At 46.6% G+C, this 16488-nt stretch overlaps 1 protein-coding gene and 1 pseudogene across 4 annotated transcripts in view; one reads left to right on the top strand and one right to left on the bottom strand.

Moving 5' to 3' along the window:
* The window catches only part of ALDH18A1 (aldehyde dehydrogenase 18 family member A1), a 70490-nt gene that overhangs the window by 25162 nt on the left and 28840 nt on the right, over positions 1 to 16488 (top strand). For 2 of the 4 annotated variants that reach the window (XM_027775257.1, XM_006157311.3), the window contains exons 5-10: positions 97 to 201; positions 5932 to 6084; positions 6475 to 6565; positions 11221 to 11345; positions 13317 to 13461; positions 14222 to 14295. In XM_027775257.1, the coding sequence (XP_027631058.1) occupies positions 97 to 201; positions 5932 to 6084; positions 6475 to 6565; positions 11221 to 11345; positions 13317 to 13461; positions 14222 to 14295 (693 nt within the window). Of the gene's footprint in view, positions 1 to 96; positions 202 to 5931; positions 6091 to 6474; positions 6566 to 11220; positions 11346 to 13316; positions 13462 to 14221; positions 14296 to 16488 lie in introns of all 4 variants that reach the window. The other 2 variants (XM_027775256.1, XM_006157310.3) reach the window with 1 other exon arrangement.
* Positions 3033 to 3299, bottom strand: LOC102470485 (electron transfer flavoprotein regulatory factor 1 pseudogene; annotated as a pseudogene).

The following is a 16488-nucleotide window of genomic DNA, read 5'->3' as shown; positions in this document are numbered from 1 at the left end:
GCCCCTTGGCAGTCTGCGCCTGCATGCTGCCTCCCACCCCACCCCGGGCGGGTCTGCGCGTCCCTGACTACACCTCGTCTGGTTGGTGTGTTACAGGCCATCCCTGTCTTGGAGGCCCGAGCCTGTGCGGCCGCCGGACAGAGCGGGCTGATGGCCTTGTATGAAGCCATGTTCACCCAGTACAGCATCTGTGCTGCCCAGGTAAGAGGCGGGGTTCCGAATGCCATGTGGGCCCTGGGAGGGTGGTTCTCCCAGGGCTCCAGAGCCAGCTTGCCAGGACAGACTCGGCTTCACCACTTCTATTGGGCAGTCTGGAGAAAGTCTTTATGTCCCACCTTTTTGTCCCTCAGTTTCTTCATTTGAAAAATGGGGATATCAATGCCTGCTTCAGATGGCTTTGGGAAGGTCTCACTCAATAGGAGCATGAACACAAAGCACTGGTATAGTGTCTGGAATGTAGAACCTTCTTATAAAGTCTTGGCTCTTGGTGCTCTACTAATAACTTTTTTAAAAAAAGAATTACTTAATTTGATTTATCATCATTATTTTTTCATTTTGACGAGAGAGAGAGGGAAAGTGAGAAAGCAAGCCTCCAGGTCCGGGACTCAAACTGCAGTCCACCGTGTGGGAGGCCAGCACCCCCAACCACCATGCTACCTGCCAGCCCCACCCTGCTAGTTACTGTTACGACAACTACCACTACTGTTACTTCTGAAAGCAGGAAAGTTTGATGTCTGTATTTCACTGGCTTCTTTGACTTCAGGTGGCCTGCTTCTCCTGGCACCTGCTTGTCTCTTGTCACACGTGTCTATATAATAGATACTGAAGGAAAGGAGGGATGACTATGGTTGGTTTTCTTTTTTTAAAAAAATATTTTATTTACCTTTATTCATTTGACCAGAGAGGGACAGAGAGAGAGAGTGAGAAAATAAGCCACCGGGTCTGGGACTCGAACTGTGGTTGGCCATGTGGAAGTCCAGTGCCCTTAACCACCACACCACCTGCTGGCCACCGACTGTGGTTGGTTTTTCATTTCTTTTGGCAAATACTGAGTACCAGTGGTGGACCAAGGAGTCTGTGGGACATTGGGGATTTAATTGACTGGACAACTCCACATTAAATAGAAACAGCTACATAGTCACTTCACCAAACAACTGACAAAAGTCAAACTCCCAAGTCACCACCTTCAAACCTTGCTGGTCCCGAACCGGCCGTCGACTCGGACGTGCTGACACGTGTGGTGTTGTCATGGCTCCGTCGTTGCAGGTCTCGCTGTTTCGTTGGCTGTTGCTTCCTTCCTCCGTTTCTCCAACATTCTCACAGTTGTCACCCACAGTGGTGTTCCAGTGTTATACCAGCCTGCCCCTGAGCTAGAAAGGCATAGGCTTGTCCCCTGTGGCCAGGGACCCACTCTGTCTAAGATCTTAGACATTTTCCTGTTAGCCTAAATATGATAGAGTCCGTGGTCTTTATCACCCTTCCATATTATCAGCTCCCTTCTCCACAGTCCAGTGACGTTTTCAGCCTTTCATTTTGTAGCAGTGCATGGAGCCAGACGAGGACATTTAGATACAGGAGCTACACTTCGGTTTTGTTTTTATTTTTTCCCAGGGATGGTGCTTTGTGAGGGCCTTTTATTTTTTCTTTTTAAGAATTATTTATTTAATTTTATTCATCATCATCATTATTATTTTTTAGTTTGCTACAGGGCTCATGCACTCACCAGACAGAGAGAGAGGAAGAGGGAGAAGAGGGAGAGAGAAAGTGAGAAAGTAAGCCGCCAGGTCTGGGACTCATACCGCAGTCAGCCATGTGGGAGTCCAGCACCTTAACCACCATACCACCTGCTGGTCCTGTGAGGGCTTTTTGTTTTACTTTGTTCTTGTTTTTGTTTTACTTTGTTTTTGTTTTACTTTGTTCTCGCTCGCTCTCTTTTTTTTTTTAAGTTAGAAATATTCTTTATTTCTAGGAGGTCTTAATGATCTTGATGTAAAGGTTTAAGTGTTTGCTTAAATGTTATGTTAGGTTTAGGTCCGTTGCCATGTTAACTCACTTTGAAGTAAATACAAAGCAGATCTGCCTTTATGACAAGAACAGAATAACATTATTTATTAATTTTTAATCCAAAGAAGGTAATTAATATACAACAGGTATTTTGTTTTGTTTTGAGAGATTTTTTGCTAAAGGGCATGTGCGTTTGCCCGAGAGACAGAGAGCAAGAAATCATCCCCCCCATGAGGGATGGCCATGCAGCAATCCCGTCTCCTCTATTCTCCTCTCAGGATCTTGGGCACACGTGCACATGAGTCCACAGTGAGTTTTAAACTGCTGGGTCCAGGACTCAAACCGCAGTTGACTATGTGGGAGTCCAGTGACATAACCATTATGTCATCTGTTGGTGCCATTGTTTTGTTTTAAAGCCCAAAAGGAGCCAACAGCAAAATGAGTAGTGTAATAATTGAATAGTTATATATGTGATGCCAGTCATTGGCAGGCTGTTTCAGGGCCAAAACAATCTTATTACACACATGTGTATTATTTCTAAAACTGCATTTACATCATTACCAGGTATAGTTTGTTTTGTATTAAACCTCAACTGGATGCTGTTACTGTGGCAAATTGGATTTTAAAAAAAGGTACTCCTTTCAAAACTTAAGAATAAATATATAAGAAATTAATTCCTGTACATTAAGTGATATTCTTTCATTAGTAGACTGGGAGATAACCTTAAGAATAATTGGGTAAGCCTATTAAGTTGGAAAATTGTGTATTATATTTCATTCAAAATTGGATGCTTGTTAATTCTTCATAGTATTGTTAAATTGCTATTTTAGTTTAAAAACTGAACATGAAAGATTATTGGTAAAGCTCTCAGTAAGAATAGAAGTTGAAACCTATTTTAGTTTAGTAGGGCAGCCAATTTTTGTTATATAACATGTGTATCTGACCATTTTAAGTTGGAAGTATTTTTTAGTATTTGGTATACATAAACAGCTGACTTTGATTTTTCAGCCAAATGTTTGTGGTAATGTTTAGTTACTTTTGTCGATACCTGAACAGTAGCATTGTTTTATAGCTCTGTATTTCCTAAAGAAATACAATACTTCTAGCTCTTTCATCACAAATTTGCCCCGTCCAATAAGTTCTTTGATCTTCTCTGGGTTTTTCACATCTTTGTTTTTAAGGAAAGCGTTCTTCAGTTGCCTTTTAAAATAGTCTGCTCCTTTTGGATAGTCTGGTCCAAGATACGGCCAGTTTTTATAAAGGCTCAATATACTTCCTCTTAAAGAATTGGACATTCTCCTTCACCATAGAAATTATCCACTTTTTTTTTCTTGTAAAGAATTATTTAATTTTATTTTTTCATTTGTTTATTTTAATTTGACCAGAGAGGGACACAGAGAAAGAGAGAGAAAGAAAATGAGAAAGCAAGCTGCCAGGTCTGAGACTCCAACCACAATTGGCCATGTGAGAGTCCAGTGCCCTTAACCACCACACCACCTGCCGGCCCCAGAAATTATCCACTTTTATACATAACATACCTGACCGCCTTTGGCCCCAGATCGGGAGAACAGCATAACGCCTAGACAGTGCACTCTGGCGCTTCCTGGCAGGCCACGGCTGTAAATGCCTCTGACCACTTCGACTCCTCGGTCCTTCCCGTCTTGTTTTCTTTTCAATGACTGCAGCATCAAAAGTCAGCGCACACCAGCTCTCATTAATTTTAAAAAATTTATTTATTTACATTTAATCACATATTTACAGTGTACAACATTTCTTTCTCAGCAAAAATACTATGCACGTCAGTCAAGCCAAAGATATTACTATATAACTTACCAGCAAATAGCTTCTCATTTTTTTTTAATCAATTGAGCAGATTTTACTTGTTTTTCCTTCACTGTTCCCCTCTCTCCCTTCCATACTAAACTTTTTTTTCATATTTTATTGAGTCACAAAATACTCAAAGTAAAAATATGGACAAAGCTAGAATGTAATTACAAGTGCCTTGTAATCTTCTGAAACATAATGTTTTTTCAATAAACCACAGATTAGTTTATTTTTAACACCCATCATGCCATGAATTCATAGGGAATAGGTTCCAGTAGCTCAGGCTCCTTTCCATTGGTTCTCACAAAGTGTGCTTCTCTGGGTGGAGCAGCTGGCACTGCAGTGGAACCCAGGTCCCTTTCTCTTTGGCTTCTTTCTTTTTCTGGTCATTTTCCTTCACACGTTTGAGGAAGCGATCTCTGCTTTTAGAACACTTAATATGCTCAATGCACACATTAATTCTCTTGGCAAGAATCTTGCCCTTAACTTGTTTGTTCGCAACATTGCCAACAGCATGCCGGGTAACAGTGTAGACCCTTCCAGTTTTGCCATGGTAACATTTGTGGGGCATTCCTCTTTGAACAATGCCCATTCCCTTGATGTCTACAATATCACCTTTCTTGTAGATTCAAAGGAACCACTCCATGTTTTCTAAAAGGCCTAGAGAACCTATATCAGGTGCCTCTCTTCTTTCCCTTTGTGTTCGTCATTTTGGTTAGTTACTGGAAGATGGCGGTTCCGGCCAAAAGGCACCAGTTCCATTAATATTGATGTGAGGGACCAGCAGGTGGTGTGGTGGTTAAAGGTGTTGCTGGACTCCCTCATGGCCAACCAGAGTTTGAGTCCTGGACCCGGTGTCTTGCTTTCTTGCTTTCCCTTGCTCTCTCTCTCTGGTCAAATTAAAAAATAATAACAAATGGAATTAAATAAATATTAAAAATATATCTATCAAAGTGAAAGAGCTCTGTCCCCTCTAGATCCCGACAAGTGCCAGTCCCTGGGCCTCTTCTCTCGTGCTGTGCCTTCCCCAGCACTGTCTTATCTAGGAATTCTTTGCCCTTTGCCCTTTATCCTGTGGTTCCTTATTTTCCTCAGTGATCCGAATCCTGCCTACATAGAAGCCCATTATCAGTGGCTTTTGAAAATCTCCAGTAAGTTGTTTGCCAGGTTAAAGTCTTAAAAAAATTACAGGAGTGTCTTGTTTCTTCATGGAAAAGGAACTGTTCTGCACCTCGGCAGATCGCCCTGCTCCGAGCACTCTGGTCTCTCTGGGCCCCCGTCTCCTGCTGCGGTCAGTCCTCAGCCCTTGTTTGTGAAACTTTTTCAGTGACAAGCGTTTTTCCTGGACCTTTAAACCTCTGCTTTACCTCATTAACTCTGAGTCTACTTTGATTGGTTGGTCTTTTCACTGGCATGACTAGAATCTGTGCATTTAGTTCTGACTCAGCTTTGTTTCCTGCGGAACTAAGCGTTTGTGGAAAACGGTTCATGGTCTTTTCTTACAGAAATGTACCCTGTTCCACCTTCTCCCAAACCATGAGTTTGTTAACTCTCCTTTTCAGTAGCTAGTCCAGGGCCTCCAGTATCCTTTCAAAGTGGATTTTTATATTTTCTTAATTTTGTAAGTTGCTGAGATTTGGTACTTCTCTTTAAGTACAGAAGTCTCGAGTATCCTTAAATTTTCCAAATGACTGTACATTTTTTTTTTTACCTTTAATAAAAGAATTAGGTATGGGCAAACAGGTGGTGTGGAGATTAAGGCACTGGATCCTACATAGCCAGCTGTAAGCTTGTGTCCCAGACCTGGTGACTTGAAAATTATTCTGGGTGTATGTGCAGGCATGCCCAAATTCAGAGAGGACAATGTGGCCATCCCTCCAAGGGGTTCTCTCTCTCTCTCTCTTTCTCTGGCTAGCGTACACACCCTATAGCAAAAAATATAAAAGAACTGGGTAAACATCTGAAGATACGAAGCTCATACTAGTCTGTGTGGGATCCCAGGAGCCTAAAGTTTAGCTCCCCTGCCCCGACAGCTTTATATGCTGTTCCCAGGAAGTTCCTCATTTCCTTCCCTCCTGCATTTTGAATCCTTGAACCCTTCAGATTCTGGTGACCAACCTGGATTTCCACGATGAGCAGAAGCGCCGGAACCTCAACGGGACACTTCATGAGCTCCTCCGAATGAACATCGTCCCCATCGTCAACACGAACGACGCTGTCGTCCCCCCAGCGGAGCCCAACAGTGACCTGCAGGGGGTAAACGTGGGTGAAGTATTCTAAGGGTCGAGCATGCTGGACGCACTAACGGCGCGCCGTGCTGCATGCGTACTAACACCGGAGATGGCGCCACGGGACGGGCAGTCGGCATCCCGGAGACGCTGGCATCACGGAGCAGGGCCTGCGTGGGGGCGTTTCGTTCTGGCCTGACTGAAGTGGTGCTGTGAGCGTGGCTTTCCTGGCAGCAGATGGAGGCTGCATGTGTGGAGTAGGGGCTGCCAGCAGGCACTGCGTTCTGCAGACAAGAGGGGCTGCATGAGCTGTCACCTGTCTTTGCGATCGCTGGTCTTGCCTGCGGGGGCTGAGCTGAGTCTTCTCTGAGTGTGTCTTGGGCGGCAGCTCACTCATGACTTCTTACCTGCGTTCTAGGTCATTAGTGTTAAGGACAATGACAGCCTGGCTGCCCGGTTGGCCGTGGAAATGAAAACCGACCTCCTGATTGTTCTTTCAGATGTAGAAGGTACAAAGTTTTGCCCCATTTTTTTCTATCTGCCCCTTGTCTTAGAGGCGGTATGTGTGAACACATGAGTTTCCTTTTTTGGGGTTCTTCTGATCTTCTCTCTACTATACATCATTATTTTCTGAGCCATGTGGTCTGACAAGGGTTTTATGACTTGAAAGAGAGGGGGCAAGTCTCGGTGATGTGGTTTGAATGGCGAGTGTCAATTCCAGGTGCTTTTCATTTTCTTTTCTTTTTTTAATAGCTTTACAGAGATATCAGTCACATGCCATAAAATTCACCTACTTACAATTTAATGATTTTTTAGTATATTCACGTAGTTGTGCGACCACCTCAGCCAATCATAGAATATGTTGACTGCCCCCACGAGAAATTGTACCCATTAGCAGCCACCCTGCACGGCTGCCCATACTCCCCAGCCATAGTGACCTCCAGTCACCGTTATGTCTCTGGATTTACCTGTTCTGAACAACTTTTAAAGAATTATTTCATTATTATTTATTTATTTGGCCAGAATGAGGCAGAGAGAGGGAAGGTGAGAAAGCAAGCTGCCAGGTCTGGGATTCGAACCCTGGTTGACCATGTGGGAGTTGAGCACCTTGACCATCATGCCACCTGCCGGCCCCTCTGGACATTTTTTGTAAATGGAGTCTTCCACGTGTGGCCGTCTGTGACCGACTCCTCTCACTTAGTATGACACTTCCCAGGCCCACGCAGTGGCACATCTCTGCGCTTGATTGTTTCCTTATTGCCAAATAATGTTCCAGTCTGCAGAGGCCACATTTTTACCCTTTGTCAGTTGATAGACCTCAGAACCATTGTGACTGATACTCTATGTGCAAGTTTTTGTGCAAATAGTGTGTGATTTTAGTTCCTCTAAGAGTAGTGTTGGATTATATGGTAGCTCGGTTTAAAAGCCTTTTGAGGACCTCTCAGTCTGTTTGCAGACAGCTCCATTTTGCATTCCCATCAACATTGTATGAGGATTGTAATTCGTCCACATTGTTGCCAACACATACTCGTTGTTATTTGCCATTTTTCTATTTTAATTTTTTTTTTTTCCATAAGACACCTGCACTTGCCAGAGAGAGGCATACAGAGGCAGTGAGAGAGAGAGAGAGCGAGCGAGAGAGGCCATTCCCCCTGCAGTCCCTTTTCCTCCGTTCTCCTGAGGATTTTGAGTATGCATGCACACGTGCCCAGCATATTTTCCAGGCTTTGGGACTGAGACTCATACCTGCACAGTTGGCCGTGGGGGTCCAGTGCCTTAGCCACCACTCCACCCACTAGCCTCTTACTTGCCTTTTCTATTGTATCGATTTTAATGGGTTTACAGGGTTATCCTACGGTTTGGATTACTTTCAGATTTTGTTTGTTGTTTTTTAATAAGAGAGAGAACAAGAGCACATGCCGGGGAAGGAGGGAGGCGGAGGGAGACATTGTTGGCAGGGTCTAACTTTGTCACAACCCTGCCTGTCCCTGCCCCAAACAGCTAGGGCCATGAGCACACACCACCACACAGGAGCCAAGCCCAGGTGTCTGTGCAATGTCAGCCGTCTTGTGGAGGCGCCCTCCTGCCTGTGCCACTGTGGCTGGGCCACTGCTACTTTAACGTAAATCCCAGGACAGGTGATTTTGAACTGGAGCTGCTGAAGGAAACCTAGGCTGATGGCCGCTGTACCTTTCTGTGATACTCCGTTCCTCTCTGCTTTCCGCTGCCTCTGGGTGCCACTTGGCCGTTGATTCTTCTCACTCTCTAGCTATTCCCATTTCATAGTTGGACCCCTAAGAAATACAGTGGCATGTCCAAAATAGGCTGAAAGTTCCCCAGTATGTTCCCAGGGGTTCATCAGCAGGCCTGAGCGCTTACTGGTAATTGGTTCGATAGTTATCCACTGGACACTGAGTTTTAGAACAATATCAGAATTTTATAGTAAGTATGCTCTTGGGTTGAGAGCTGCCGTAGAAGAGAGGAGTGGGCAGAATACTAGAATGCTGGGATTCCTCGACTTTCTGGAGGAGGTTGGGCTTAGAATTGTCTCATCTTTCTCAAGCTATTCCATGAAACTGGCCAGTCTCTAAATCTGTAAAGTCAGAGCACACTGAGTTTTAGAACAATATCAGAATTTTATAGTAAGTATGCTCTTGGGTTGAGAGCTGCCGTAGAAGAGAGGAGTGGGCAGAATACTAGAATGCTGGGATTCCTCGACTTTCTGGAGGAGGTTGGGCTTAGAATTGTCTCATCTTTCTCAAGCTATTCCATGAAACTGGCCAGTCTCTAAATCTGTAAAGTCAGAGCACTGTATCTTCTGGGAAAAACCTAGCCCCGAGTCCTGGAGAACCGGGGAGTACAAGGCTGAGGTTGGCAGAGACCGTGAGAGGTTGTTTTCTTTTTTTTTAAGGAATTATTTATTTAATTTATTATTATTATTATTATTATTATTATTATTATTTTATTATTTAATTCAGCCAGAGATAGAGAGAGACAGAGCGAGAGAGAGAAAGGAAAAATAAGAAAACAAGCAACCAGGTCTGGGACTCGAACCGTAGTCAGCCACATGGAGTCCAGCACCTTAACCACCACACCACCGGCAGGCCCCGAGAGGTCGTTTTCCTATTCCTGGAGTTCATTGTTTGCACTGCTTTGCTCCATGCTGGACACTGATTTCCTTATTCCCTCCATTTACTTACTGCCACCAAGAGAAGTCTATGGCAGAATTTTATTAGACATGGGCAGTAATGGAGGGGAGAGGTATATTATAGCCTGGGAAAGGCAGCAATTTAAAACTTCAAACAGCACTAACAAAAATACCCTTCAGCTGCAAACAGGGGGCCCCTTTTTCATCTTTAAGTCTTTCGTCTTTTTAAGAGATTTTTGCTATAGGGTATATGCACTTGCTAGAGAGACAGAGAATGTGAGAAATCATCCCTCAGAGGGATGGCCATGCCGTAATCCCTTCTCTTCCATTCTCCTCTAGGGATTTTGGGCATGCATGCACACGCATCCAGGGTGAGTTTTAAGCTGCTGGGTCCAGGACTTGAACTGTAGTTAGCCATGCGGAAGTCTGGCAGCATAACTATTACCCATCAGCTGGTCCCATGTCCTCCTTAGGCTTGATTTGACTCCTTTTTCTTAGGCCTGCCTTACCCTCCACCTCTTCCCCTGCAAAGCTCCTACTCGCTCTTTAGAGTGAAGTTGTGAGGATTCTTAATCCCGGGCTCTGGGCATATCTAGCTATTCCCATTTCACAGTTGGACCCCTAAGAAATACAGTGGCATGTCCAAATTAGGCTGAAAGTTCCCCAGTATGTTCCCAGGGGTTCAGGAGAACCTAACTCCCTCAGTGCCCTCCCAGCCCACCCCAGGCAGGCTGCCTGGCAGGAAGTCTTGCTGTTCTACATGTCAGGGAAGGAAAGCCAGGGCCACCCAGTGGAGGTGGGGGAAATGAGAGCCAGGGCCACCCGGTGGAGGCGGGGAAAGGAGAGCCAGGGCCACCAGGTGGAGGTGGGGGAAGGAGAGCCAGGGCCGCCCGGTGGAGGCGGTGGGGGGAGAGCCAGGGCCGCTCGGTGGAGTAACTGTGCACACTGCTCTCCGTTCTGAAGGGGACACATGCTTTATGGAAATAAATCGAGGCTGGATGCCAGGAGTCCTGAGCTCTCCCGCTGACTCAGCCTGAGCTCCACAGCAGCTCACATAAATGGGAGGATCAGCCTGCGGCGGTTTCCCAGGGCACCGTGAGTGTCACCGAGTCCCCCTGCCGCAGTTAACAGCATCTGTTGTGCTGCCGAGTGGCTGGGGCTAGCCTCGGGGAGCATCTTCGTCAGTGGCGGTGGCAGAGGGAGGACTCTCCAGCGCACCTTGGACAGGCTGCTGCGTTTTTTGCCACACTCGAGATAGACATGGATGTGGCCATGTTCTGGTGTTGGGAAGCATCTATTTAAGGAGCCAGGCTGGGGACCAGCAGGTGGCATGGTGGTTAAGGTCCTGGACTCTCACATGGCCCACCACAGTTTGAGTCCTGGATCCAGTGGCTTGAAAATCAAGCTGGTCATGTGTGCATTCAGATCCAAAATCCCAAGGGGAGAATAGAGGTGAAGGGACTGTGGCATGGCCACCTCCCCTAAGGGATGGTTTCTCACATCCCCCTCAGTCTCCGGCTCTCTCTGACAAGCTCATGTGCCCTATGGCAAAAACCTTAAAAATTAAAAAAAAAGCATAAAAAAGTCAGGTTATAAAAGGAGGCAGGGTCAGGGGCCAGCAGATGGCATAGTGGTTACATTGCTGGAATCCCACATGGCTGACTGCAGTTCGAGTCCTGGACCCTGTGGCTTGAAACTTACACCAAGCACGGGCGCGTGTGTGCCCAAGGCCCCGGGAGGAGAATGGAGAAGGGATTGTAGTGTGGCCATCCCCTCAGAGGGGTGATTTCTCATCTTCCTTCTCACCGTCTCTCTCTCCCACAGTCCTTTACACCCCCTTAGGCAGCGCACACACCCTAAGGCAAAATCCTCTTAAAAAAAAGTAGGCAAGAAGAGTCCTGGCGCTGGTCGTGGCACCACAGACCAGCTCGGGGAGCGCAGTGGCAGCTGCCTAGGAGCACCTGGCTTGGGGACGCTCCCGTCCACGTAGAATCACTGACTCTTCTCTGTTTTTAGGGCTCTTTGACAGCCCCCCGGGGTCCGATGATGCCAAGCTCATTGATACATTTTATCCCGGAGACCAGCAGTCTGTGACGTTTGGAACCAAGTCGAGAGTGGGAATGGGGGGCATGGAAGCCAAGGTGAGACTCGGGTGCCTGGACAGCCTGTGGGCGAGTCGGTGGTATCTCAGCCTTTTCACCGTTGTCATTGGCTGGGGGGTGAGGTCTCAGATACGAGGCTGCACACACTGACTGTGTACATGCCTGTTTGAGAGTATCAGCTCTTATGCATCTAGTCGTGTCTGATATACATTACTATTAGTATGTAACAGCGCGTTTATATGGTAAGCACCTCAAGCGTGACACCTGTATGTTTTTCATAATCCCTAAGTCCTCTAATATTATCAGCTCAAATACTTCTTGATAAAAATCTTCAACAGTCCCATTGATTGTATTAAGAAGTTGTACCCTAAAGATACAGCATCATGCATACTATGGCAGATAAGATAAGAACTCCATTTACTGGGCGTGGTGGCGCCCGCCCTATGGCAAGAACTCCATTTACAAATGATAAAAGTACTCTGAATTGGGACCAACAGGTGGTGTGGTGGTTAAGGTGCTGGACTCCCACATGGCCAACCACAGTTCAAGTCCTGGACCCACTGACTTAAAAATCACACCAGGTGCATGTGCATGCATGCCCAAAATTCCAAGAGGAGAATAGAAAAGGGAGTGTGAGTGACCATCTCACCCAGGAGTGAGTTCTCACTTCCCCTCTCTGTCTCTCTCCAGCAAGCTCACATGCCCCATGGCAAAAACCTAAAAAAAAAAAAAAAAAAAAGCTCAGAATCTGAGTTGGTTCGTAGCATAGTGCTGAAGCACTGTGCTGGGAAGCTGGATCCCATGTGGCTGAGCACAGTTGGAATCCCAGCCCTGGTGGCTTGAAAGACAGAGTATGCTGTATATGCCCAAAGCCAACAGGAAGGAGGGATGGTGGGAAAGGAATAGAGTGACCAGGCCCTACTGGGGGTTACTTTGTCTCTCTATATAGTGAGCTTACATGCTCTTTATTTTTTTTTTTTTTTTTTTTTTTTTTTTTAATAAAAAAGAAGTGGTCAGAATCAGATTCTGGTCAAATCTCTTCCCTGAGCCAGTTCTAAGTTGAGGTACAAGAAGTCAAGTGGACAAGTTATGTGAGACCAGCAGATGGCGCTATGGCTACATCTTTTTGACGAGTGCACGCACCCTTATAGCAAAAACCTCTCCAAAAAAATGTAGAAGTTATGGGTCCAGAATAGAGTCTTTTGGAGAGGTTTTTTTTGTTTTTTGTTTTTTGCTATAGGGCGCGTGCGCTTGCCAGACAGACAGAGAGACAGAAAGCGAGAAATCACCCTCCAGGGGGGATGGCCACGCCGCAATCCCTTTTCCTCCATTCTCCTCTCGGGATCTTGGGCACGCACACACACACGCCCGGCATGAGTTTAAGCCACCGGGTCCGGGACTTGAACCGCGGTCGACTACGTGGTAGTCCAGCGACATAGCCATTACGCTAACTGCTGGTCCCTCCAGGATAGTCTTAAAGAGAGAACACTTGCTGAAAACATAGGGTAAGTTGGTTCCTCTTTAGGCAACATGTGCCGGGGTTGGGCAGGAAGAGTGCACGGGCTGCACAGCTTTGCAGAGCCTTTAGCAGTTAGAAACATGTCTGCATTGGGGCCAGAGGTGGAGTGGTGGTTAAGGCAGCTGGACTCCCATACGGCCAACTGCAGTTCAAGTCCTAGACCCTGTGGCTTGGAAATCACACCAGGTGCATGTGCGTGTGTGCCCAATATATCAGGAGGAGAATGGAGAAGACGGGATTGCGGTGTGGCCATCCTCCCGGTGGAGTGATTTTTTACTTTCCCACCCACTGTCTCTGGTGGGTGCACATGCTCTATGACAAAACCTAAAAAAACAGAAAAGAAAGAAGGAAAAGAAACATGTTTGCATCTCCTTAACTTGCTCAGTATCACCTTGTATGTTAGATCTCTCTACAAGTTTAATATCAGGCTGACGAGCTCTAATCTCATCTTTGATCTGCATCTCACCTTTGGATCTAACCTCTTCCATTAGGTGAAAGCAGCCCTCTGGGCTTTGCAAGGTGGCACCTCTGTTGTTATTGCCAATGGAACCCACCCAAAGGTGTCTGGGCATGTCATCACAGACATTGTGGAAGGAAAGAAAGTTGGCACCTTCTTTTCAGAAGTAAAGCCTGCAGGTATGTTATTGTTCGTAAGGCCCCACGGCCTGTGGGTGGGAGCTAGCGACAGTCTAGCCTGGACAGAACTGAAGTTTGAGCTCGCAGGGGATGTAAGCCACAAAACTGGGGTGTAATACTGTGAAGCGCAGTGCTGTTTTAAACACGCATTGCAATACTGGATTTAGCTTTGTTTTTGTCAAATCTTACCTCGCCTACCTAGCTAGGCTTCCTATTCTCTCCAAAATCACTGGGTAAAGAATATGCAATAAGCATCCACATTCTCAAGAAACATACACTGGCCGCCAGCAAGAGACGCTAAGTAAGCACCAGAGATGGAAAGAGGCACAGATGTGGGATGTGCCGGCCAGCAGGTGGCATAGTGGTGAAGGCACTGGATTCCCACATGCCCAACTGCAGTTGGAGTCCCAGACCTGGTGACCTGAAAATCATGATAAAGAAAGAAATGTTTTGTTTTAAAAGATGCAGTATATGCTTTCAAGTGTTTATAAAGAATGGAATTGTCTCATCCACGTTCAGAAAGCAAACAGTGGAAAGTAGGAGTCAAAGTGGAAATGAACAGCGCCCTAGAAGACATAAAGAACACGTGTATCCACGTGGGCCGTCCTCACACTTAGCCTGGGCCAGTCTCGTATATTCTTTTGCCATCGTGTTGGTCAACGTGGTCCCCACATGGACAGCAAGCGTGCCATTTCTTCTGTGTGGTGCTGGGAGGGAGAGGACTAGCTTCCCTGACCTGATGGTCACACTGTTCTTGCAGGCCCTACCGTCGAGCAGCAGGGGGAAATGGCTCGATCTGGAGGAAGGACATTGGCCACTTTGGAACCCGAGCAGGTAACAACCTTCGCTGCCATTTCTGTTACGGTCTTCAGAGCAAGCCGGGAAGTTTAGTACAACAGTGGGCACAGCGACTCCGCTCTTCACAGGTAACACTGTGTCCCACGAGTCTGATCCAGATCTGCTGTTCTTTTTTTTCTTGTTTTTGTTTGTCTGTTTTTAAATTTGCTGCAGGGTGCCTGTGCTTGCTGGAGAGAAAGAGAGAAAGTGAGAAAGCGCCCCCTAGAAGGGATGGCCATACTGTAGTCCCACTTCTTGCACTCTCTCCTTGGAAGTCTGGGCATGCATGCACACGTACCTGGTGTGTCTTCCAAGCCATCGTTAATAATTGACAAAAAAGAAAATGCAGGGGAAAGGCTCCGTGGTACAGTGGTAAAAAACACTGCTCAGGAACACTGCATTTCACATGGAACTGCGGTTCGAGTCCCCAGCCTGGTCAGCCTGAAACATGCTGGGCAAAGAAACACGTGCCCGAGAGCCAGCCGGCTGAGAGACTGGAAGAAGGGGTCCGGGCATGGCCAGACCTGTGGGGGTGCCCCTCTCTGTCTCTCACTCTCACGTGTACATGCACAAGTTCTGTCCTGAATAAAGAGTTTTCTATTTGGTAGAGAGAAGAAAACGGCTCTGTGTGTAAAGGTCCTTAGAGCAGGACTGCTCATCACTCTAGAAACAAAGTGTGCTGTCAAGTCCAGGACTCAGACTACACAGCCAGCCACGGCGGCCTTTGTCTCTCAGAGGCTGAGGCCTAAGGTAGCTTTCCATCACTGACGTTTTGAGCAAAGGCATCATGAAAACGATGCGATCAGGATGGCCACCTAATCCTGCCTTCCGAACTGGGCATAGATATGCAGAAAAATGGGGCTGGCAGGTGGCGTGATGGTTGGGGTGCTGAACTCAAACATGACTGACTGCAGTTCAAGTCCCAGACATGACAGCTTGCTTTCTCACTTTCCTTCCACTCTCTCTCTCTGTGGTCAAATTAAAAAATAATAAAAAATAAAAGTAAATGACATAATTCTTTTTTTTTTTTTTTGGAGAGGTTTTTTATGCTATAGGGTGCATGCGCTTGCCAGACAGACAGAGACATAGAGACAGAAAGCAAGAAATCACCCCCCAGGGGGGATGGTCACATCGCAATCCCTTCTCCTCCATTCTCCTCTTGGGATCTTGGGCACACACGCACACGCGCCCAGCGTGAGTTTTCAGCTACCAGGTCCGGGATGCGAACCGCGGTCGACTACATGGGAGTCCAGCAACATAGCCATTACACTAACTGCTGGTTCCCAATAACATTCTTTAAAAAAAAAAAAAAAAAGTTTATAGGGACCAGCAGTTGGCATAATGGTTATGTCGCTGGACTCCCATGTAGTCAACTGTGATTCGAGTCCCATACCCAGTAGCTTAAATTCACACTAGGGAGAATGGAAGAGAAGGGATTGTGGTGTAACCATTCCCCCCCTTGGGGGTGATGTCTCTCTGTCTCTCTCTGTCTTTTTCTTTCTGGCGAGCGCACGTGCCCTATAGCAAAAACCTCTCAAAAAAAAAAAAAAAGAAAGAAAAAAAATGTTTATACAATTAAAAAAAAAATGAAGGAAAATTACTTATCCCAGCCTATTCCAAATTGTCTAACTAGCCTAGAGATAAAGGCTCACGGGCCTGCCCTATAGCCTGTGGCCCTGCCCTGTCCACTGGGAGCTGGTCTAATGATGGGGCCGGCAGCACAAAGCCGCTCAGTAGGAGCCAGAGGCTGGCTCCCCGGGGCACGCTGTGAAGGATGGAGGAGAGTTACATATGTAGCTTTGTTCTGGGAAATGCGTAGGTCCGATAAAGAAGTTGTAACTGCGAGTAGAGAGAGGAGCCTAGCTTTTCCCTTTCGACCACTTTCCTGTACTTCAGGAATCACCACACTGGTTTGTCACGTGTCCTAATCTAGGCAGGTAAGAAAAGGGTTCCTTGAGACCAGCAGTTAGCATAATGGCTATGTCGCTGGACTCCCATGTAGTCGACCGTGGTTCGCGTCCCGGACCCGGTGGCTTATGGGCGCATGTGCATGCGTGCTCAAGATCCCGAGAGGAGAATGGAGGAGAAGGGATTGTGACGTGGCCATCCCCCCTGGGAGGTGATTTCTCACTTTCTGTCTCGGTCTCTCTCTGTCTTTCTGGTGAGCGCACGCCCCCTATAGCAAATACC

The sequence above is a fragment of the Tupaia chinensis genome, unplaced genomic scaffold (assembly GCF_000334495.1).
Source record: "Tupaia chinensis unplaced genomic scaffold, TupChi_1.0 Scaffold000539_1, whole genome shotgun sequence".
Taxonomy (NCBI): domain Eukaryota; kingdom Metazoa; phylum Chordata; class Mammalia; order Scandentia; family Tupaiidae; genus Tupaia; species Tupaia belangeri.
This window is presented reverse-complemented; position numbering and strand designations above follow the sequence as displayed.